The sequence below is a fragment of the Patiria miniata genome, unplaced genomic scaffold (genome assembly GCF_015706575.1).
Source record: "Patiria miniata isolate m_02_andy unplaced genomic scaffold, ASM1570657v1 HiC_scaffold_22, whole genome shotgun sequence".
Lineage (NCBI taxonomy): Eukaryota > Metazoa > Echinodermata > Asteroidea > Valvatida > Asterinidae > Patiria > Patiria miniata.
The window spans coordinates 8,400,607-8,424,114 of record NW_024037061.1 but is presented as its reverse complement, the minus strand read 5'-3'; the positions used below and the strand labels follow the sequence as shown (position 1 = coordinate 8,424,114).

At 39.5% G+C, this 23,508-nt stretch overlaps 1 protein-coding gene across 2 annotated transcripts in view; it reads left to right on the top strand.

Annotated features, from left to right (window-relative positions):
• Positions 1 to 23,508, top strand: part of LOC119730759 (tetratricopeptide repeat protein 28-like) — a 70,536-nt gene that overhangs the window by 36,015 nt on the left and 11,013 nt on the right. For both annotated transcript variants that reach the window (XM_038203784.1, XM_038203785.1), the window contains exons 4-6: positions 13,328 to 13,453; positions 16,198 to 16,356; positions 20,413 to 23,229. In XM_038203784.1, the coding sequence (XP_038059712.1) occupies positions 13,328 to 13,453; positions 16,198 to 16,356; positions 20,413 to 23,229 (3,102 nt within the window). The remainder of the gene's footprint in view (positions 1 to 13,327; positions 13,454 to 16,197; positions 16,357 to 20,412; positions 23,230 to 23,508) is intronic.

Sequence of the window (23,508 nt, the reverse complement as noted above, 5' to 3'; positions counted from 1 at the left end):
TAAAAGGATTGGAACAATAACCTGCCGTCAACTAAAAGTTGCCGTTGACAAAAAAGTAGCATCTGACAATAAAGCGCCGCAGTTTTACAATTGAAATAACATCACAGACAAGTGTGTACCGGTACGTACATAGTTTTTTTTTCTTTGGTTTTTTTTTTTTCTCTTGAATATTCGAACCGGCAAAAAGCTATTCAAATATTCGGTTGAAAATCAAATGTTCAGTATATTCGGGACAGCCCTACCCCCAACAGAACATCACTCACATACATTGTAACGTCATTCACAGAAATGTTTGTGAGATGATATTCATCTCACAAAGGACAAGAACTGGCATTGTTTTGTCCAAGAAATATGCATAAGTGAACCTTTTGTGTATTCATTGTTATTGAATTAAACCAATCATTGCCAGGCACTCAGCTGTACTTAAACCTACCATATCTGTTACTGTCAGTCAATGCTTGACGCTTTCAGTTAACAAGCCTGTCAATTGTACCAATACGAACCCAATTTGATAGATAGATTGGTAGATTTTGACTGGGGGGTATCTCTCCGCATTGTGTCACTGAGAGAGAGAGGATAATAAACGCCTTTAAAGTCAGAGTAATGCATAAAAGCCACGGAAATTAAACAAAATACAAAAGAAAATTTGCTAAAGCATAGACGTGTTAAGCTATGCATTTATTTCCAAAGACTACATGTAGATCAACTGTAATTTCCCATAGTCATATTAGTTTTTTATCCAACTGCTCCATTTTGTCTGAAGTAGGGTCAGAGAGCCAGACTATAAGAACAACACTTGTTTTCATGATTTTTGCAGCATCTACGAACATCGATAAATCCATCCATTTCTGAATATTACAGCAAAAGCAAATGTTGTATATTAACATTTAACACTGAGCTTGGTTTCGCAATTTTATTTTCAAGTACAAAGCACATGGTACATGTAGGCCTTTGGTTTACCACAAAATATTCAACAAGTTTCGTTGCAAAGTGCTGAGAGAAATTCACTGCAAAAACTGAAGTGTTAAATTTACACTGTTGGTATCTATATAGGACCATCTGGTGTTAAATCTTACTGGTGTTGTCCTATATAGATACCGAATGGTGTTAAATTAACACTACAGTTTTTTGCTCAATATTTCACAAATCAATGATCAAGTGACTTAGACTTTACTTCAAGTTTTTGTTGGTAAGCATTTTTCAGAGACACCTTTTACAATGTATGTCCAAAAAAACGTATTGATCAGTTTCTTTAAATCTAATTCTATTGAATTTTCTGATTTTTCTTAAAATACACTTTAAGCAACATTTCTATCCTTTTCAATTTTTATGCTGACATCGCCCAACTTACTAATGTTAAAACATGAACATGTAAACCACATTCCTTAAAAAAAAATTGCTGAATTAGTTAACTTGTTCACATTTTATTTGATTGTTCATACTGAATTGGTTGTGTGTCTTGAACAGCGGTTGGAATAGCGCCCCTTTAGCTTTCCATTTTAGTGTTTATCATCTTTTTTGTTTGTCCAATGTGTAGTAAAAATAATGCCTTCAATTCACAATAAGTTTCACATAAATGTAATCACTTACATATATACATGTACATATGTTTTTCGTCAATTAGGCCATTTTTTTTTTAAAACACTAGGATTTTTGGTGTTAAAAAAAAAAGGTGTGTGGAAATGTACGGTGATTTCTTTCTCTATTTTTGGGCTAGACTCTGGGATTCCGGTTTAAAATTGAATTAAGATCTTGTGATCACAACTAGGAAGGCGATTTTTTTTTTTTTTCCATTTCCAATTTTATTTTGTTGGCGGAGATTTCCTAATCCAAGTAATTAAAAATAAATGGCCTTAGAATTGCATATACACCTTTGTATAATGTTATTCATCATTTTGTAACACACCGTAAAAAATGCCAGGTATGTAATGAAATGTTAAGGTTTTAATCTAGATATGGGCATTCTTGGTTCACCAGTCCATGTTCATTGTGCGTTCTAGGAATTGCAACTGCCAAGCAGGCTGGTAGCAGCTTTGCAGATTGCAGGGCGTGGCCTTAAACATTCCAGATCATTCCATTCTCCAGATGGGAATTCATACACTTCAGCGCAATCCTCACTACTACCATTAATACCGGTATCATCAGGTTGTTTTCCATCCTTCAACCAATTCCTGTATTCCACCTCACCAGTACCATCCTGACACTTCCAAGTACCTACCAACAACAAAATAATCCAGCGAAGTTTAGCCCATTAGCACCTGTACTACATTGTATTACATTGTAATACATTGTATTACATTGTATTACATTGTATTTATTCCCTAAAGAATCCATAAAGCCATAGAGTGCTTGGGTGATTTCAGTTAGGCAGTACTACAGTAACAGGCAGGTTGGTTTGGGGCAGTACAGGGACTTAAACTACTATTTTTTACTAAAACTACATGTACTATTCTTTATACCGATTGATTCACAAACGCCAAACAAATGGCCTTTGTTTTTTTCAATGAGGATCTGAACGATCTGAGGAAAAAATTCAGAATAGTTACATGTATTTCAACGAACCTTCTGTGTCAAGATCATCGCAATTGATCCAGAACTTGGTTGGCAGTAGATACACGAGGAAATCAGTTTCCTCCTGAGACTGTGGCGCAACCAAGACACCTCCCATCTTGATGCACTCATCTTTTGCCCCGAACCATGTCAGAGGCTCAGTGATGGCTTTGTAGCATTTGCCACCCCACTGGATCCAAGTAGGAGGACACGCCCATCTATGCCCAATGGAGGTCTTACACATCCCATTACCACCAGTGCAACCGGCCATCAGATGAAGGCTCATCAAGCCGAAGACGAACCAGTTGGCCACCATCATTATTTCTCAATGTCTGGTGTCTAGCAAAAGAGTTGTTTTGCATTAAACAGAGCTCAAAGCCAATGTCAGCATTTTTATCAATCTATACCAACTGAGTGAAGCCACGGGTCCGTTTCCCTAGCAACGCCAGTGTATTGTAGCAACAGATTTATACAGACCACGATCCCGATTGCCATGTTTCACTGATTAACTTAAGAGTCTTTTCGATACAATTAATTTGAACACGCTTCATTACACCTCACTTAATACCCTCCAACATTTTGCTTAAGAAGTCAATCTGAAATCAATTTTTTGTTGGCATGATAAAGTAGTGGATACCTCAGTACCAACTAAATCTCAATGACGAAACAGATTGTGTTCTATTCAGACAGACTCAGAAATTTACAATAAATGCCACAGAGAAGTTGGATCAAATATCAATTCAAAATTTCCCTCATTTTGATCCCTTGCCCAGCAAGATTGCAATCCGTGCATTGTTTGTAGGAGTCATTCACAATAGATCGTGCCACCTGTGACGTCATACCAACAGGCGACCAACAGGCAACTCACATTGAAGCATCTTTAGCAGTTTAAGCCACTCATATTTCAAGAGATATTACATGCAGTGCATAAGACAACAGTTTGCTGACAGTTGGCATCACGTGACCGCAACATACATGTACAATCGTGTCAACAAATGTGACACGGTCTTTTCATTGACCATGTAGTATTTGATTCGAAACTGTTTGATCGGATATTCGAGTATTTGAAATGCACCAGCTGCAACTTGGCGCCGCACTGGTCAAAGTTCCACGCAAAGCACACCGGTTAAAATTGCATGCGGTGATCCTTATTATAGGCCACTAGAGTGTTTTGAAGTAAGTATTTTATAATTTTAAGCTTTAACCTGCTAAAAGGATTGGAACAATAAACTGCCGTCAACAAAAAGTTACCGTTGACAAAAAAGTGGCAAATGGCAATAAAGTGCCGTAGTTTTACAATTGAAATAACACCACAGACAAGTGTGTACGTACATAGGTTTATTTTTCTTTTTTTTTTTTTTTCTCTCTCTTGAATATTCGAACCAGCAAAAAGCTATTCAAATATTCAGTTGAAAATCGAGTATTCAGTATCTTTGGGACAGCCCTACCCCCAACAGAACATCACTCACATACATTGTAACGTCAGTCACAGAAATGTTTGTGAGATGATATTGATCTCACAAACGACAAGAACTGGCATTGTTTTGTCCAAAAAATATGCATAAGTGAACCTTTTGTGTATTCATTGTTATTGAATTAAACCAATCATTGCCAGACACTCAGCTGTACTTAAACCCACCATATCTGTTACTGTCAGTCAATGCTTGACGCCTTCAGTTAACAAGCCTGTCAATTGTACCAATATGAACCCAATTTGATAGATAAATTGGTAGATTTTGACTGTGGGGTATCTCTCCCCATTGTGTCACTGAGAGAGAGAGGAAGGATAAACGCCTTGAAAGTCAGAGTAATGCATAAAAGCTACGGAAATTAAACAAAATACAAAAGAAAATTTGCTAAAGCATAGACATGTTAAGCTAATCTATGCATTTATTTCCAAAGACTACATGTAGATCAACTGGAATTTCCCATAGTCATATTAGTATTTTATCCAACTGCTCCGTTTTGTCTGAAGTAGGGTCAGAGAGCCAGACTATAAGAACAACACTTTGTTTTCATGTTTTTTGCAGCATCTATGAACATCGATAAATCCATCCATTTCTGAATATTACAGCAAAAGCAAATGTTGTATATTAACATTTAACACTGAGCTTGGTTTCTCAATTTTATTTATAAGTACAAAGCACACGGTACATGTAGGCCTTTGGTTTACCACAAAATATTCAACAAGTTTCGTTGCAAAGTGCTGAGAGAAATTCACTGCAAAAACTGAAGTGTTAAATTTACACTGTTGGTATCTATATAGGACCATCTGGTGTTAAATCTTACTGGTGTTGTCCTATATAGATACCGAATGGTGTTAAATTAACTCAACAGGTTTTTGCTCAATATTTCACAAATCAATGATCAAGTGACTTAGACTTTTACTTCAATTTTTTGTTGGCATTTTTCAGAGACACCTGTTACAATGTATGTCCAAAAAAACGTATTGATCAGTTTCTTTAAATTTAATTCAATTGAATTTTCTGATTTTTCTTAAAATACACTTTAAGCAACATTTCTATCCTTTTAAATTTTTATGCTGACATCGCCCAACTTACTAATGTTAAAACATGAACATGTAAACCACATTCCTTAAAAAAAAATTGCTGAATTAGTTAAATTGTTCACATTTTATTTAATTGTTCATACTGAATTGGTTGTGTGTCTTGAACAGCGGTTGGAATAGCGCCCCTTTAGCTTTTCATTTTAGTGTTTTCCATCTTTTTTGTTTGTCCAATGTGTAGTAATGCCTTCAATTCACAATAAGTTTCACATAAATGTAATCACTTACATATATACATGTACATATGTTTTTCGTCAATTAGGCCATTTTTTTTTAAAACACTAGGATTTTTGGTGTTTTAAAAAAAGGTGTGTGGAAATGTACGGTGATTTCTTTCTCTATTTTTGGGCTAGACTCTGGGATTCCGGTTTAAAAGTGAATTAAGATCTTGTGATCACAACTAGGAAGGCGATTTTTTTTTTTTTTTTACATTTCGAATTTGATTTTTTTGGCGGCGATTTCCTAATCCAAGTAATTAAAAATAAATGGCCTTAGAATTGCATATACACCTTTGTATAATGTTATTCATCATTTTGTAACACACCGTAAAAAAATGCCAGGTATATAATGAAATGTTGAAGGTTCGAATGTAGATATGGGCATTCTTGGTTCACCAGTCCATGTTCATTGTGCGTTCTAGGAATTGCAACTGCCAAGCAGGCTGATAGCAGCTTTGCAGATTGCAGGGCGTAGCCTTAAACATTCCAGATCATTCCATTCTCCAGATGGGAATTCATACACTTCAGCGCAGTCCTCACTACTACCATTAATACCGGTATCATCAGGTTGTTTTCCATCCTTCAACCAATTCCTGTATTCCACCTCACCAGTCCCATCCCGACACTTCCAAGTACCTACCAACAACAAAATAATCCAAAGGTGGAAGTTTAGCCATTAGCACCTGTACTACATTGTATTACATTGTATTTCATTGTATTACATTGTATTACATTGTATTTATTCCCTAAAGGATCCATAAAGCCATAGAGTGCTTGGGTGATTTCAGTTAAACTACTATTCTTTATACCGATTGATTCACAAACGCCAAACAAATGGCCTTTGTTTTTTTCAATGAGGATCTGAACGATCTGAGGAAAAAAATCAGAATAGTTACATGTATTTCAACAAACCTTCTGTGTCAAGATCATTGCAATTGATCCAGAACCAGGGTGGCAGTAGTTGCATGAGGAAATCAGTTTCCTCCTGAGACTGTGGCACGACCAAGACACCTCCCATCTTGATGCATTCATCTTTTGCCTCATACCAAGTCAGCTCCTCCAAGATGGCTTTGTAGCATTTGCCACCCCACTGGATCCAAGTAGGAGGACACGCCCATCTATGCCCAATGGAGGTCTTACACATCCCATTACCACCAGTGCAACCGGCCATCAGATGAAGGCTCATCAAGCTGAAGACAAACCAGTTGGCCACCATCATTATTTCTCAATGTCTGGTGTCTAGCAAAAGAGTTGTTTTGCATTAAACAGAGCTCAAAGCCAATGTCAGCATTTTTATCAATCTATACCAACTGAGTGAAGCCACGGATCCGTTTCCCTAGCAACGCCAGTGTATTGTAGCAACAGATTTATACAGACCACGATTCTGACTGCCATGTTTCACTGATTAACTTAAGAGTCTTTTCGATACAATTAATTTGAACACCCTTCATTACACCTCACTTAATACCCTCCAACATTTTGCTTAAGAAGTCAATCTGAAATCAATTTTTTGTTGGCATGATAAAGTAGTGGATACCTCAGTACCAACTAAATCTCAATGACGAAACAGATTGTGTTCTATTCAGACAGACTCAGAAATTTACAATAAATGCCACAGTGAAGTTGGATCAAATATCAATTCAAAATTTCCCTCATTTTGATCCCTTGCCCAGCAAGATTGCAATCCGTGCATTGTTTGTAGGAACCATTCACAATAGACCATGCCACCTGTGACGTCATACCAACAAACAACCGACAGGCAACTCACATTGAAGCATCTTTAGCAGTTTAAGCCACTCATATTTCAAGAGATATTACATGCAGTGCATAAGACAACAGCTTGCTGAAAGTTGGCCATCACGTGACCGCAACATACAATCGTGTCAACAAATGTGACACAGTCTTTTTCATTGACCATGTAGTATTTGATTCGAAACTGTTTGATCGGATATTCGAGTATTTGAAACCCACCAGCTGCAATTGGTGCCGCACTGGTCAAAGTTCCATGCAAAGCGCACCGGTTAAAATTGCATGCGGTGATCGATATTATAGGCCGCTAGAGTGTTTGCAGTCAGTATTTTGTAATTTTAGGCTTTAACCTGCTAAAAGGATTGGAACAATAAACTGTCGTCAACAAAAAGTTACCGTTGACAAAAAAAGTGGCATCTGACAATAAAGTGCCGCAGTTTTACAATTGAAATAACATCACAGACAAGTGTGTACGTACATAGTTTTTTTTTTCTTTGGTTTTTTTTTTTTTTCCCCTTGAATATTCGAACCGGCAAAAAGCTATTCAAATATTCGGTTGAAAATCGAATATTCAGTATATTCGGGACAGCCCTACCCCCAACAGAACATCACTCACATACATTGTAACGTCAGAAATGTCTGTGAGATGATAGGCCTATTGATCTCACAAACGACAAGAACTGACATTGTTTTGTCCAAGAAATATGCATAAGTGAATCTTCTGTGTACATTCATTGTTATTGAATTAAACCAATCATTGCCAGGCACTCAGCTGTACTTAAACCCACCATATCTGTTACTGTCAGTCAATGCTTGACGCCTTCAGTTATTAAGCCTGTCAATTGTACCAATATGAACCCAATTTGATAGATAGATTGGTAGATTTTGACGGGGGGTATTTCTCCACATTGTGTCACTGAGAGAGAGAGGATAATAAACGCCTTTAAAGCCAGAGTAATGCATAAAAGCCACAGAAATTAAACAAAATACAAAAGAAAATTTGCTAAAGCATAGAGATGTTAAGCTAATCTATGCATTTATTTCCAAAGACTACATGTAGATCAACTGTAATTTCCCATAGTCATATTAGTATTTTATCCAACTGCTCCGTTTTGTCTGAAGTAGGGTCAGAGAGCCAGACTATAAGAACAACACTTTGTTTTCATGTTTTTTGCAGCATCTATGAACATCGATAAATCCATCCATTTCTGAATATTACAGCAAAAGCAAATGTTGTATATTAACATTTAACACTGAGCTTGGTTTCTCAATTTTATTTATAAGTACAAAGCACACGGTACATGTAGGCCTTTGGTTTATCACAAAATATTCAACAAGATTCGTTGCAAAGTGCTGAGAGAAATTCACTGCAAAAACTGCAGTGTTAAATTTACACTGTTGGTATCTATATAGGACCATCTGGTGTTAAATCTTAATGGTGTTGTCCTATATAGATACCGAATGGTGTTAAATTAACACTACAGTTTTTGCAGTGTTGAGTTAACTTGAAATTGTTCATGGTAGAACCACTTGTAGAAAAGTTCCTTACTCCATCCGTTTCACCATCTTCAAACACAGTAGTATAGCCAGAGATTTACAAAGTTATACATTTTATCAATCAGTTCATGTAGTAGACAGCCATTGAGAGAAGTCCCAGCAGAATCATTACGATTGTTAACAGTTCTTTGATGTCCGTATCGAGATGATATCGAAATCCTCTCTGCTTGTGTCTTGAAGATGAGAAGATGGGACTGATAGAGCAGAATGAGTTTAAGCTCTTGTGAATGCAGATATAACCTTGAGCACAATTTCTTTGTTCCTTCTTTTTTTTATAATGAGTTCCCTGTGAGTACATTGTAATTAGAAAGTGCATTTGGGGTGCTGGCCGATGGCAGATTTGCAGATTGCTTGGCGTCGCTCATTGCAGGCCAAATCATTCCATTCTCCAGCGCAGGTTTCGGCGCAGTCCTCATTACCGGTACCTCCACTATTATCAGGTTGTTCCCAGTGCTCAATTCTGGACCAGTTGCTGTACTCCACGTCAGTGTTTCCATCCTGACACTTCCAAACACCTATCCCCCAAAAAAGAGAAACAACACTAAGGGAAAATATGTACACTGTATGCATTTGTACATAATATCAAACAGTTTTTGACAAGAAAGATTTCTGGGGGCTTTGTAACTGACTTACATGTAATTCAAAATGAAATGTCAAACAAAATCTGGACTTATAATTTTTAAACACACCTTCTTGCTCGATATCATTGCAATTGATCCAAAACTCGGTTGGCAGTAGTTGTACAAGGAAATCAGTTTCCTCCTGAGACTGTGGCGCGACCAAGACACCTCCCATCTTGATGCACTCATCTTTTGCCTCAAACCATGTCAGGCGTTCCATGATGGCTCTGTAGCATTTGCCTCCCCACTGGATCCAAGGAGGGGGACAGGCCCATCTGCGACTGTTAACAAAGGCCTTACACATCTCGTTACCACCAGTGCAACCCATCCTCAATTGAAGGCTTATCAAGCCAAAGATGAACCATTTGGACACCTTCATATTTCAGATGGTATCCAGACGGCATCTAGTGGTGAAATGATCTTGAAAAGCTCAACTTCCACTCCTGATATTCCATTTAATTTGACAAGTGAGATGTTTAGACAAATTAGAAGCTGTCCCTGTCGCATGGCATTGATCGGTGACGCAACGATTCAACAATAGGCATCTCTCCTTCAGCCCCCCCCCCCCCAAAAAAACAACCAAAAAACGCGGTGACAAAAACATATCCAGTCCGTTATTAATTTTTCACTTATTCCACTACTTGAAATTGGAGTAGGTGTCATTTATTGCAGTCAAGGAGCAGTAAGTAACTTTAAGGCTGCACAAACATGACAGAGGCACATACATGTAGTCGATGCAAGCATAAACAAGAGACGTCCGGCAGCGGTAATGGATTATTATGAGTCTGAGTTGTAATAACCACTTAAATCCCTCCTACTGATTGAACTGTCACAAACCCTCACCATAATTAATCCATTTTCCTCTACTATAGCTTTTGTACAGGCTAGTCACCAGGCAGAGCCCCTATATGGATTAAACGATGTCACTGTCAAAACCAGTTCAAGGGGTTGATAGACAGGGTGCCCTTGAATACTGCTGCAACTTCTGCTGCAATTCTATATACATAATGCGTAGCAGCCATCTTAGAGGGCAATGCCTATATTTTGCTGGGATATGCATGATTGAACCTTTTGTGTATTCATTGTTACTGAATTAAATCAATAATTGCCAGGCACTCAGCAGTATTTAAACCTGTTTTGTCTCTGAGAGATGAGTAGTAAACAGGAGTTTTATAAAATCAGTGTAATGCATAAAAGCCATGGAAATAAAATTTTAACAAGAAAGAAAATTTGATAAAGTATAGACAAGAAACTAATCTTCCAAAGACCAGATAAACATACTTTCCCATAGTCATTATTATTTTATCCATATATACATTTCACCATCTTCCATCAAACATGGTAGCATAGCCAGAGATGAAAGTGTTAATTTTTATCAAGCACTTCAGTAGACAGCTTTTCAGAGAAATGTTAGCAGAATCATTACATGTAGAATGGTTAAGAGTTCTTTGATCAAGATGATAAAAATCCTCTCTATTTGTGTCTTGAAGATGAGAAGATGGAACTGACCAGAATGAGTTTCAGCTCTTGTAGATTCACATAAAACCTTGAGCACTATTCCTATGTTCATTCTTTTTTTAAAGGCATATAGGATCATTTGCATTTATCCAAAAAGTAACCTACCGAATTGTTCTCAACAATCTTACTTGGATTATTGATTGCACTTGTATTAAACACCCTGTGAAATTATTCCATCTGGCTTGCTGTCATTTAGAAGAAATATACATAGTAGGTGATTTCTAACGATCAGTCAGTTGACTGAGTTTTTGGGGAAAGCAAGATTTTATAGACAAAATGTTGTTTTTTGATCAAAAGGTTGTGCATGATTTTTTTAATGATTTCTCGGCAAAAGTGTAATATCCACTGAGCGAAAACTTTGGCAGAGTAGGTTTTGAACATTCTTCCTTGAATTTGGAGTGGTGTTATAACCGGAAACGAACAAAATGCATAAAATGCAAACGATCCTGTGTGCCTTTATTCAGTCCCCTGCGGATCTTTAGAAAGTGCAGTCGTAGTGCTGGCCGATGGCAGATTTGCAGATTGCGTGGCGTTGCAGATTACACCCCAAGTCATTCCATATCCCAGCCTTGTAGGCCTCAGCGCAGTGCTCAATTCCTCCAGAATTATCAGGTTGTGGCCACTGTGCGTTAACATTGGCCCAATTTCTGTACTCCACGTCAGTGTTTCCATCCTGACACTTCCAAACACCTATCCAAAAAAAGAGAGACAACAATAAAAGAAACATAGTATTCATTTATCAAACAATTTGTGAAAAGAAAGATCTCAGGTTTTGTTTGTATACTTTAATTCCAAATGAAATAACAAAATCTGGCTTTAAATATCTAAACACACCTTCTTGCTCGATATCATTGCAATCGATCCAAAACCGGGCCAGCAGTAGTTGCAGGAGGAAATCAGTTTCCTCCTGAGACCGTGGCGCGACCAAGACACCTCCCATCTTGACGCACTCATCTTTTGCCTGGGACCACGTCAGCTCCTCCATGACAGCCTTGTAGCAACTGCCACCCCACTGGTTCCAAGTAGGAGGACACGCCCATCCATGCCCAATGGAGGTCTTACACATCCCATTACCATCGGTGCAACGGACCATCAGATGAAGGCTCATCACGCCGAACACGAACTGTTTAGCAACCATCATATTTCAGATCTGATGCATTAATGCAGTCTGCATCAGGTCGTAAATGTTTGGGCAAAGCAGAGCTCTTCTTTGAAGTATCCTCTGTCGCAGCGATCAGTGAATGCAACAGTTTTGATGCCTGATGAAGTATTTAACAAATTGTGGAGAGACAAAACTCACAGTTATGAAGACGCAATTCTTGCACTGAAATGAATGAAATCATTAGGCAGTTTGCAACGTTGAGGCCGCACTGTATCGACCCTTACTTTGAAGTTTCCTCCATCACAGCAATCAGTGAATTCAACAGTTTAGATGCTTGATGAAGTATTTTTGTCTGCTTGCGAAGTGGTATCAAATTGTCGGGGAAAAACTCATAGCAATAAAGACACAATTCTTGCACTGAAATGAATGAAATCATTAGGCAGTTTGCAACATGGAGGCCGCACTGTATTGACCCTTTCTTCGAAGTTTTTTTCCGTCACAGCGATCAGTGAATTCAACAGTTTAGATGCTTGATGAAGTATTTTTGTCTGCTTGTGAAGTGGTATCAAATTGTCAGGGAAAAACCCACAGTAATAAAGACACAATTCTTGCACTGAAATGAATGAAATCATTAGGCAGTTTGCAACATGGAGGCTGCACTGTATCGACCCTTTCTTCGAAGTTTTTTTCTGTCACAGCGATCAGTGAATTCAACAGTTTAGATGCTTGATGAAGTATTTTTTTCTGCTTGTGAAGTGGTATCAAATTGTCGGGGGGGGGGGGGGGGACTGACAGTAATAAAGACATAATTCTTGCACTGAAATGAATGAAATCATTAGGCAGTTTGCAACGTGCAGGCCGCACTGTATCGACCCTTACTTTGAAGTTTCCTCTGTCGCAGCGATCATTGAATTCAACAGTTTAGATGCTTGATGAAGTATTTTTGTCTGCTTGTGAAGTGGTATCAAATTGTCGGGAGGGGGGAGGGGAACTCACAGTAATAAAGACACAATTCTTGCACTGAAATGAATGAAATCATTAGGCAGTTTGCAACGTGGAGGCCGCACTGTATCTACCCTTTCTTTGAAGTTTCCTCTGTCGCAGCGATCAGTGAATTCAACAGTTTAGATGCTTGATGAAGTATTTTTGTCTACTTGTGAAGTGGTATCAAATTGTCAGGGAAAAACCCACAGTAATAAAGACACAATTCTTGCACTGAAATGAATGAAATCATTAGGCAGTTTGCAACATGGAGGCCGCACTGTATGGACCCTTACTTTTTTCTAAACCTTCATTTCTTCATGATGGCTGGCTGAGCCTTTGTTTTTGTTTTTGTTTTTTTTTGTTTGTTTTTTTCTACGTCTTCTTGTTCTTCTATCCCAAATCCCATAGACTTTGTACATGTTTCATCGGTGGTTTTCTTTTCTGTTTGTGTTATCGTGTACAGGAACATGCAGTCTGAAGCTGAGAGGATCCGTCTTCTCCGCGCTAAGCAGCGCTCACTGGGGTTTAGCCAACACAGACAAGGCTGTGGCTTACATGCAACAAGATCTGGCCGTAGCCAAGTCATTAGGTAAGTCCTAACTATGTAAGATAATAATAAGCACATTGTGTTACATTGTATTTACTCCTTGATCAACCATAAAACCATGCAGTACTAGGACAATCTGGGTTGGTACAAGGAGAAACAGGCAGGGCAGTTTGAGGCAGTACATTAATTTATGGATTAAACATTTATTTCATTAAAGTAAGAATGCTGAACATTTTGATCATTGCAGGATCTTTGTAAAGGCAAACTAAAAAATGGCAATAGCTTGTGAAATGTACATAGAATACCATGGTCCAGTGGTTACGGTGTTTGACTCATGTACGAAGGTGCATGGTTCAAACCCTGCCAGGAACATGGTGTTTGTGCCCTTGGGCAAGACACTTAACTACAATTGCCTCTCTCCAGCCAGGAGTATAAATGGGTACCTGTGAGGGTCGAGGACCGATTGAGCGCTGATATCGGCTGCCGCGTGGTCCCATGGCCTGATGAACTGGGTAATAATTGTAAAGCACTTTGAGATTGTTGATACGATGGAAAGCGCTATATAAGCACAATTATTATTAATTATTATTAAATCATTTTGGAAAAAAAATTGAATTGGATTTTATTGTTCGAAAAATACAATGAGGGTTGATGTATGTATAGGAAGCTGAAAAATATGGGGGGGGATTTGAAAAAGGAAAGTTAAAAAGACATTGTTCGAGACAGATTCTATTTTTGTGTCCTTCGTTTGTTTTTTCCTTGGAGTAGTTGTTCATCCGATTCATATTGAGATTTAAATCAAAGTTAAATGGCAAAAGTTCAACAGTCTAACTTTACTAGTGCCAGAAAAGTGTCATTTATGCTATTTTAATTAGGTGTCAAAGAAGAACTTTGTTAATTTTAAAATCCCTCATATTCCTAAAAAGTCGAATATTTTAACCCTATCAAACAACTCTTGAATAAACAAGTACTTCAGAAAAGATTTACTGTTGGTTTCCTGTGGAAGTGAAAGATGTATCCATTTAGCAGAGATATGAACCCATTAGCAGTCACTGAAGCCATTTAGGGGTGCATGCTGAGACCCCTAATGGGCGTAAGTGAACCCAGGAGACCCTGGTAGGTGTTGAGGGGGTACTGACTTGCCCCCATTGGGGTAATCAGCCTGGGCTGACTGACTGATGGCTTGACCTCTTCAACAGGATGTGATCTAAAACCTTTCTTCACTTGGTAAAGAAAATCTGTGTAGCATTTTAGGCATGAGAATACAGTATCGTGTGTGTACCATGATATTGATGATTAATGTTCAAAAATTGATTTTTGAAAATTATTTCAAGGGCTGCTAGTCCTCTCCTACATGTAAATTGTTTAGAAAGCAACTAGCTTTTCAATATCTGATTTTTTTTCTTCAACTTTTCCCCTTTTTCCTCAAGTAATTCCTGCACATTTTGGAGAATGTTGAAACAATAAATATTATACCCTATGTACTGGTACATGTACATGTACAGGTAAATAAAATCAAACAAAAGCCAGTTTGGGTTGGATATTTTTTTTTAGAGAAAGCTTAACGGAGTTTCGGATTGATTTTAGATGTACAAAATATTTTTAAGAAGAGCTTTACTCTTTAAATATATATTTTTTTATATTTAACATCCAGGAGTTAAAGAATTCCTCAGTCAAATGATACACAACTCAGCAATATCTGATTTTTTTTTGAGTTTAGTTTCTTCCAACAAGAGGGAGAATTTGTTAAGTTTCTTAATCTAGACAAGTTGGGTGCTTGCTTTTGGAGAACTAGACCATCTTAACAAACACTAGAATTTTGTGGTGAAATGAAACGAAGATTAATGTGAGAAAATGACCCCTTGATAGGCACAATATTTATGCCTCGGTCATGTTTGCCTGGTCTCTATCAATCCACACTGTACTCAGTGGTCAGCCCCTGATGACCAGGCTCTGGTGACCTCATTGACCCTAGTGACCTCAGGTCATTCTGTTGCTTCCAGTTTGTTCTGCGGTTCCCTTAGGGGTGCAGTGAACTAATTCAAGTGAGAATTTCTACGCGAGCTCATTAGCATAAAAAGTGTCCCCACAATTTCTTTTGAAAACGGAGACGGTTTGGCTTTAAAAATGGTGGAATTGTGTGAATATACCCAAGGATCAACTCCCTGGTTTTTGGGCTTCCATCTGAGGGCAGGCTTGATAAAATAACGGTTGAAAAATGGGTCCTATTTGCCTGTGAAAGTGGAAGGTTGCCACTTGTAAAATGGCTACATGCAGGCTTGGGAACTATCACTTTTCGGGAGGTGATTTTGTTTTGGTGTGAATATTTAAAAATGTAATTGGCTAGTCTACCCGAAATTGAAAAGAAATAAAAAGATGAAGGACAAGACAATACTTTAATTTTTGTTTGAGAAACCCCAGTGATGTCGGCTTGCATGTTATTTGGCCCTGAACGTTGTTAATTTGACACTGTTTTCAATGGGGCTTGAATTGGTTCAGTGCACCCTTAGGAAAGAAATATCCTACTATTGAACTACATGTAGTAGACAGCTAGCTTGTATCATAAAAGGGTCCTTGCTCTATGTTTGTATTCATATTTATTTTCACAGTTCCAAAAGTTTGGATGCGGTGGATAGATGAGTGTCCCCCCCCCCCCCCCCCCGCCACCTTCGTATGCCCTCCCCTCCTACTACCCCCCCCCTTCCTTCCCTAGAAAGTCATCTGTATTTCACCCTCTGTAAATCGGTGTGAAATTATGACATTTTGGATGTGGTTTTTCCATATAGGTGATCAAGTTGGTGAGTGTAGAGCCCATGGTAATCTAGGAGCAGCCTTCTTCTCTAAAGGCAACTACAGGGAAGCATTGACACATCACAGATTCCAGTTAGTATTGGCTATGAAGCAGAAGGATAGACACACGGCAGCATCAGCACTCAGCAGCCTAGGTAGGAATAAAGTAACAACCCACCCCACCCTGACCACACCCTGACCACACCCTGACCACACCCAAATCTACCCTGTCACAGATTCCAATTAGTATTGGCTATGAAGCAGAAGGATATCAGACTGTAGCATCAGCACTGAGCAGTCTAGGTGGGAGTAAAGCAACAACTCTTTGATGGGCGTGTTCCCATCCTCACCCCATTCTGACCACACCCAAACATATCTAACCCAACCCTGTCACAGATTCATATTCTTGATGGCTTTGAAACAAAAGAATAAATTCACCCATTTTTTTAGGGGGGTTGACATCATGTTCATGTACATGTACCTATCTCTCCCTATCGAACCCACTACATTATGCCATCATAGATTCATTGAACTGACAAGTTCACTTTAAAGCACTCAACATGTTCATGCAGGCTGTAGGTTCCATACCAGATACATTGAGGACAAAGCATTTATGATCTCCGCGCAAACGGCACATTTTCTACATGACCACAGAACAAGTGAATACAAACAAAACAACAGCATTCATTACTCAATTTTCTAATATCACACATTGTGAAAATAGCCAAAGGACTCCCCCTTCTTCCAGTAAAATTTGCATTGTAAACTTTAGAGAACCACTTTTTCTTGCATTGCATTCTTTTGGTCCATGTCTTTTGTCCTTTTGTTTTTGTTTTTCCTGCATTCTTTTATCTGGGTCACAATGCTACACATATGCAACAGGTGGCAGCAGGTGTTTACACTACACCTGCTCGTTAAGGTCATGTGAGGTCATACAAGCTTAGCCACTCAGACTACATGTAGGTTGGCATGCTTCTAAAAGCCATCGGTCAAATACTGGTGGCTACATAAAAAAAAAAAGTTAAAAAAAATATCAAAACAGCACATGAAGTATCAATTTTTTTTTAGCAGTTTTCTGTTTCCATAGATTGGTCGTACATTCTTCAATAAGCCAGTTCGGTATTCCAAAATAGTCTGGTGCACAACAAGATTCGGCGATTTGTTTTCTTGGGATAAGAGCGGCAGATAAATGCACACTAGCTAGGCTATGGAGGATGTGGTAATAGAATCTGCATTCTGTGGATTTTGTTTGTGCAATGGAAAAGAGATGGAAACTTTCGTTCGCACAAAAGTTTGGACACGCAAGACACCCCAAAACACTTCGCTGTCCAAACAATTGTTGAAAAATGTTACTTCAGAACACGACGATCTCTTCAATTTTGCTGGTACTCGCTATGCTTTTGCTCGCGTACGATGAAATGTTTATCCCGAAAAAAAATTGTCAAATCTGTGCGTGCAATGCACAGTTGAAATATCGAACTGGCTTATAGGTCTCGTTCAAATGACGTCATTTCCTACAGACCATCCACGTACATTGGCATTTTGAGTGTCAACTTGCCTAACGCGCAACGGCTGCGTCGTATTTCGAACAGATTTCGAACAACAAGCGGTTAGCGCGCGTGATTGGAGCATTTTCAACACTGCGTAATGCATGTTTGATTGCATAAAATACGCAGTTGCAGGTTTTTTACACAGACGGCCGTCATTGAACGAGCCCTATTGTCAAATGCTTTGCAATCTGTTACACATTTTTTTCGCAAGAAATAGAAATTCCTCAACATTATTAAAATATTTAAACTTTGAATTTATACCTTCTCACAGATGTTGAATAAACTGGATATACAAATGGAAAAAGAAAGCACTTGGAATTTAGTATTTCAAGGTTATTTTGACATTCTTAAAAATCTTACCCCAAAAAGTAAAGTGTTTCCGTTTATATAAGCAAACAGTACATATTCAAATACTTAACATTCAAAAATGTAAACATAATCTTTTTGAATGTCTAAATGAAATAAAATCTTGGAAAACTGTATTAAGTTACAGAAATTTGACCCGTTTCCCTGAAGATAAAAATCATAAATCTGTCCACAGGTCCAATAATTGAGCTACTTTCGGCAGGCCTCTAGATTCTATTTCAATCCTATTATCCTGTGCCACATTTACAATGCGTGGCTCAGCTCGTGCCTTGCATTGATTCCTCCGGCTGGTCAATAGGGTTATATTACCCCCTCAAAATTCAGGGATTGTAGGCCAGTCAATATTTGTCCAATGAATCAGTCTCAGACCAGATTTCGAAGAACGTGATACGAAAATCAATTGGTGTTGAGGGAAGTATTTGTTCTCTCTTAGAATTAAAGAGGCATTGAAATCATAAAACGTGACTAAGTTAGATTAAAGACGTTTTACATTATTTAGCTTAGCTGTAACTACAAATAGCATTACTTAATCCTGACCTTCTAGAGCCTTCAAAATCAACAAGGGGTTCTGGGGAGATTTTGCAGGATTCAGTGAGGTTTCTAGCGAAAATTGTTTATAGTGAGTTAAGGTTATCAATGTGAAAAGGTATGGTGAAAAGGTAGGGTAGCGGTGTGCATTCACTGGTATTATCATGGGAACAAGGTACCGGTACCCTATCAAAGTAATAGATGGGTACCTGGGTACCCCTAATAGAAACCATACCCAAAATTCAAATCCCGGAAGTTGTCTGATAGCTTGAATGACGGTGTAAACTGCAACTTTCACGAGCATCGCCTGTCGGGCGTTTAAATACACATAAACGTGAAATCTGTTTTGGTTTTTCAACTAGCCTGGTTTTTATTTTGAACATTCCCCACAAATGGCATTAAAAATCTTCCTTTTTCATTGACTTTATTCACAAGTCGGCCATATTAAATTGAAAGCGAGGTAAATTCTTCATTTTTGAAACTTGCGAAGAGAAATGAAAGCATTGACATAGGTTTATTACAAATTAATACCAGTCTGCCCTTAATGAATAATTTAAAATATATGATTAAAGTATACCCTAATGTTTCAGTGAGGCTAGAATGCAAAATAGTCTGGCCCATCCCATTCAACAGTTCACAATTTATAAAATACATTCAGGGAACACGACCAAAATGGTTTCCTTGTGAATAAGATCCATTGTCTGAGAAGACGCTAAGTAATTTGTGAAGTTGGTTTACAGGTACCAGTTCCATAATCTAGAACCGGTTCCTGACATCAACGGTCGGGTTCTAGTTCCCTACCATAGGTATGGGAGTTGGATTCAAAAAGCTCCCCATTCCTTTGCCATCTCCAATCCCCCCTGTGTATGCATAGTGAGGCTTTACTGTAGTATTAAAAAGTCAGCATTGAAATAAACTTCAACTCTGTGATTTCAATCCTCATATTGGCTTGCACCACAGCTGCTTTGATATTAGATAACAAGTGAAATATGTATCAGAATGGCATACATATCAGTAGATTTCCATTAAATTACACAAAATGCTTGCGGGCATTGCACAGATAAAATCCATGTATTGCCAATGGGGTCAATTAATCTCATTGATTTTCTTTTCTTTTCATTTTTTTAATTGTATTTTTGTTCTACAATATTTTTTACAGAGTCAACCCCCCCCCCCCAAAAAAAATGGGGGGATGAACAAATTTCAAATGAGATTTGAGACGTCGTAATGTGGAGAGTACAATTTGGGAGAAGTTTTGGATACACTTTTTACGAACACACACCATCATTATATCTGTAACCTCCCAAGAAACCCTTTTACGAACCATCATTTTTGTTAAAATTACAAGTTAAGGCCAAAAAAAAAAATAAGTCGGTCTCTGGTCAGCGCGCGCGTCGATTTTAAGCATGCGCGTCGATCTTTTTTTTTCCAAAATGTTCCGCGGTAACTCCAACAGCGCCCTCTATTTCCGCACCTCCTCAATTTTTTTTACCAAAGAGCACCAAGGAATGGGAAATTGCACCAAGGCAAATGATCGAAAGCACCAAGGCAAATTATGGAGGCCACCAATGTACACGAGGACACCAAAAAAGCAAAATAGTACCCACCTTGTCTGTACAATCCAAGCTGAAGCAAAAAAAAAAAAAAGGAAAAAAAAAAAAAAAGCCGCGTGGCCGCGTCAATTCCGGAACTTCGGTCTGACCAGAGACCGAATATATATTTTTTTTGGCCTAATGTGGTGAATTTTTCTTTTTCTTTCGATAACAGGCCATGTGTATTCAGCAATTGGAGACTATCCTAATGCCCTGGCCAGCCACAAACAGTGTGTACTCCTAGCCAAGCAACTCAATGACAAACACTTTGAGGCGCGAGAAGTTGGCAATGTAGGAGCTGTCTATCTGGCCCTGGGCGAGTTTGACAATGCTCTGGAATGCCACAAGGAGCATCTGGAGATCGCAAAGCAGTTGGACAATCACAACGAGGAAGCTCGGGCTTACAGCAATCTGGGCAGTGCTTATCATTACAAGAGCGACTATGAGAAAGCGGCTGAGTTTCACGACAAGGTGCTGGTTATTGCAAAGAATTCACAGGATCGAACTGTGGAGGCTAGGGCTTACGCCGGGCTGGGACATGCAGCACGGTGTAGCGGAGACCTGGAAAAGTCTAAATACTGCCACGAGCAACAGTTGAACATTGCCCTGAGCACCAAGGATAAAACAATGGAAGGGAGAGCGTGCTCCAATCTTGGTATCATCCATCAGTCGCAGGGGCAGTTCGAAACCGCCCTCAAGCTTCATAAAGCACACCTGATGATCGTAACGGAACTCAACGACCGTACGGGTCAGGGAAGGGCGTACGGTAACATGGGTAATGCTTACAGCGCCCTCGGACAACCCGAGCAGGCAGTCAAATACCATAAGCAGGAACTTGTGATATCCCGTGAGGTGAATGACAGAGCTTCGGAAGCCTGTACGCATGGAAACCTAGCTGTCGCTTATCAGGCACTGGGAATGCATGAGAAGGCACAGGAGCATTATCTAAGCCATTCCAAGATCGCTGGTGAACTCAAAGACAAAGTCAGCGAAGCTCGTGCACTCAGCAACTTAGGAAACTATCACAGTTCCCGGGGAGAGTTCAGACAGGCTTTGCCTTACTACGAGCAGTATCTGAAACTCACAAGGGGTCTGAATGACCCGTTAGGCCAAGGCAAGGCTTATCATAACTTGGGCTATGCTCACTACTCACTGGGTAACTACAAAGAGGCTGTTCATTTCTACGAGAAGGACTTGGTTCTGGCAAGAGACCAGAAGGATAAAGTGAACTTGGGTAGGGCCTACTGCAATCTTGGCCTGGCTTACAGAACGTTGGGCAATTACAAACGAGCTAGTGAGTGCCAGAAGTGCTTTTTAACAATCGCGCATCACATGAAGAATGCTGGAGGCAAATTCCGAGCTCTGGGTAACCTCGGCGATATATGCATGGCTCAGAAAGACACGGACGGCGCTATTAAGTTTTACGAGCAGCAGCTGCAGCTGGCAAAGCAAGTCAGTAATAAGACGCTAGAAGCATGTGCGTATGGTGCTCTTGGCTCAGCCTATCGAAAGATTAAGATCTACGATAAGGCTTTAGCGTATCACACACAAGAGCTACAGTTGTGCGAGGAGATGAACGATTTGAAAGGTGAATGTAAGGCTCACAGTCACCTGGGTGCTGTCCATACGTCATTAGGGAAATACTTGGATGCCTTCAAATGTTACGAGGAGCAACTAAAACGTGCTAATGAGCTTCGAGACAGTGCTCTTCAAGCTCAAGCTTTTGGAAACTTAGGCATCTCCAAGATGAACATGAACCTCTTTGAGGATGCTCTTGGATACTTTGAGGAGCAACTTGCTACCTTGGAGCAGCTTGTTGGCAATAGTGTCTTGAATGACAGGGGACGGGCTTTTGGTAATCTCGCAGAATGCTATGAAGCATTAGGAGATTATGATGAAGCTGTGAGGAACTATGACCAATACCTCGCCATTGCGCAAAAAGTCAAGAATGCCAAGGAACAGGATAGGGCCTACCGTGGATTGGGTAACGTGCACCGAGCCATGGGCAATCTACAGCAGGCCTTGTTTTGCTTTGAAAAGCGTCTGGTTGTAGCGCACGAGACTGAGGACGAGTCCACCCAGGCCTCAGCATATGGTGAGCTTGGCTGCCTGCACAGCATCATGGGGAACTTCGAACAAGCTATCTCCTGCTTGGAGAACCAGTTGAAGATTGCTCAAGAGATGCGTGATAAATCAGGACAAGCAGATGCAGCCTGCGGGCTTGGAGGTGTCTACCAGCAAATGGGTGAATATGAAAAGGCCTTGGAGTTCCATCAGATGGATCTGAACATTGCAGAGGAGACTGAGAATCTATCCTGTCAGGGCAGAGCATTTGGAAACCTCGGGGTGACTCATGAGTCTCTTGGTAACTACCAAAAGGCTATCATGTACCAGGAGCAACATCTCAGCATCGCTGCTCAAGTCAATGACCGAGTTGCCAAAGCTCTGGCGTACAGCAGTCTCGGCCGCGTCCACCACGCCCTGGGAAACTTCTCTCAAGCTGTAGCCTACCTGACCCAGGGCCTTCAGATTGCTGATCAGCTCGGCAGGAAGGAAGATGAAGCTAAGATCAGACATCGTCTGGGTCTGGCTCAGTGGTCCAACGGAAATTTAGATGAGGCACAGCGGCAGCTCTACCGCGCAGCTGACCTCTTCGAGTCCATCTGGAGGGAGACTCAAGTAGGAAGCGAGTACAAGATCTCACTTCTGGAGTCTCAATCAGCCTCCTACCAATCACTACAGAAGGTCCTCGTTGCGATGGACAGGCAAGATGAAGCCTTAGCCGTAGCTGAGAGGAGTCGAACCAGAGCCTTTGTGGACCTTCTCCTTGGTCGACAATCTGGAGATGGTTCTGATCCTGTTGATGTGATGGATACTGTCCTGATGACGGTTGATGAGATCTTGGAGCTAGTCAGTATGCAGAATGCTAATGTGCTGTATTACTCCATAGCATCTGGACATCTATACAGCTGGCTGATCACACCAGCAGATGGTACGTGAATATTTTGTAAATCTTAGCTTAGTAAAATGTAATTGCCTATCTACCTGCATCAACAACTATCTCTATTCTTTGTATTTACCTTTTATCTGTTGTTTTCCTTCTTTTTCATTACTGTTCCCTTGTCATTTTGCTATTGAAAAAGATTCTACGCAGTGAGTATGTAAGGTACCATATAAAGAGAAAACCAGATCATGTAAAAAAAAGTTAAAATTATCAGTTCAGTATATAACAGATCATATTTGTTTTGTCGCATTGTTGTTTTGTGGAGGC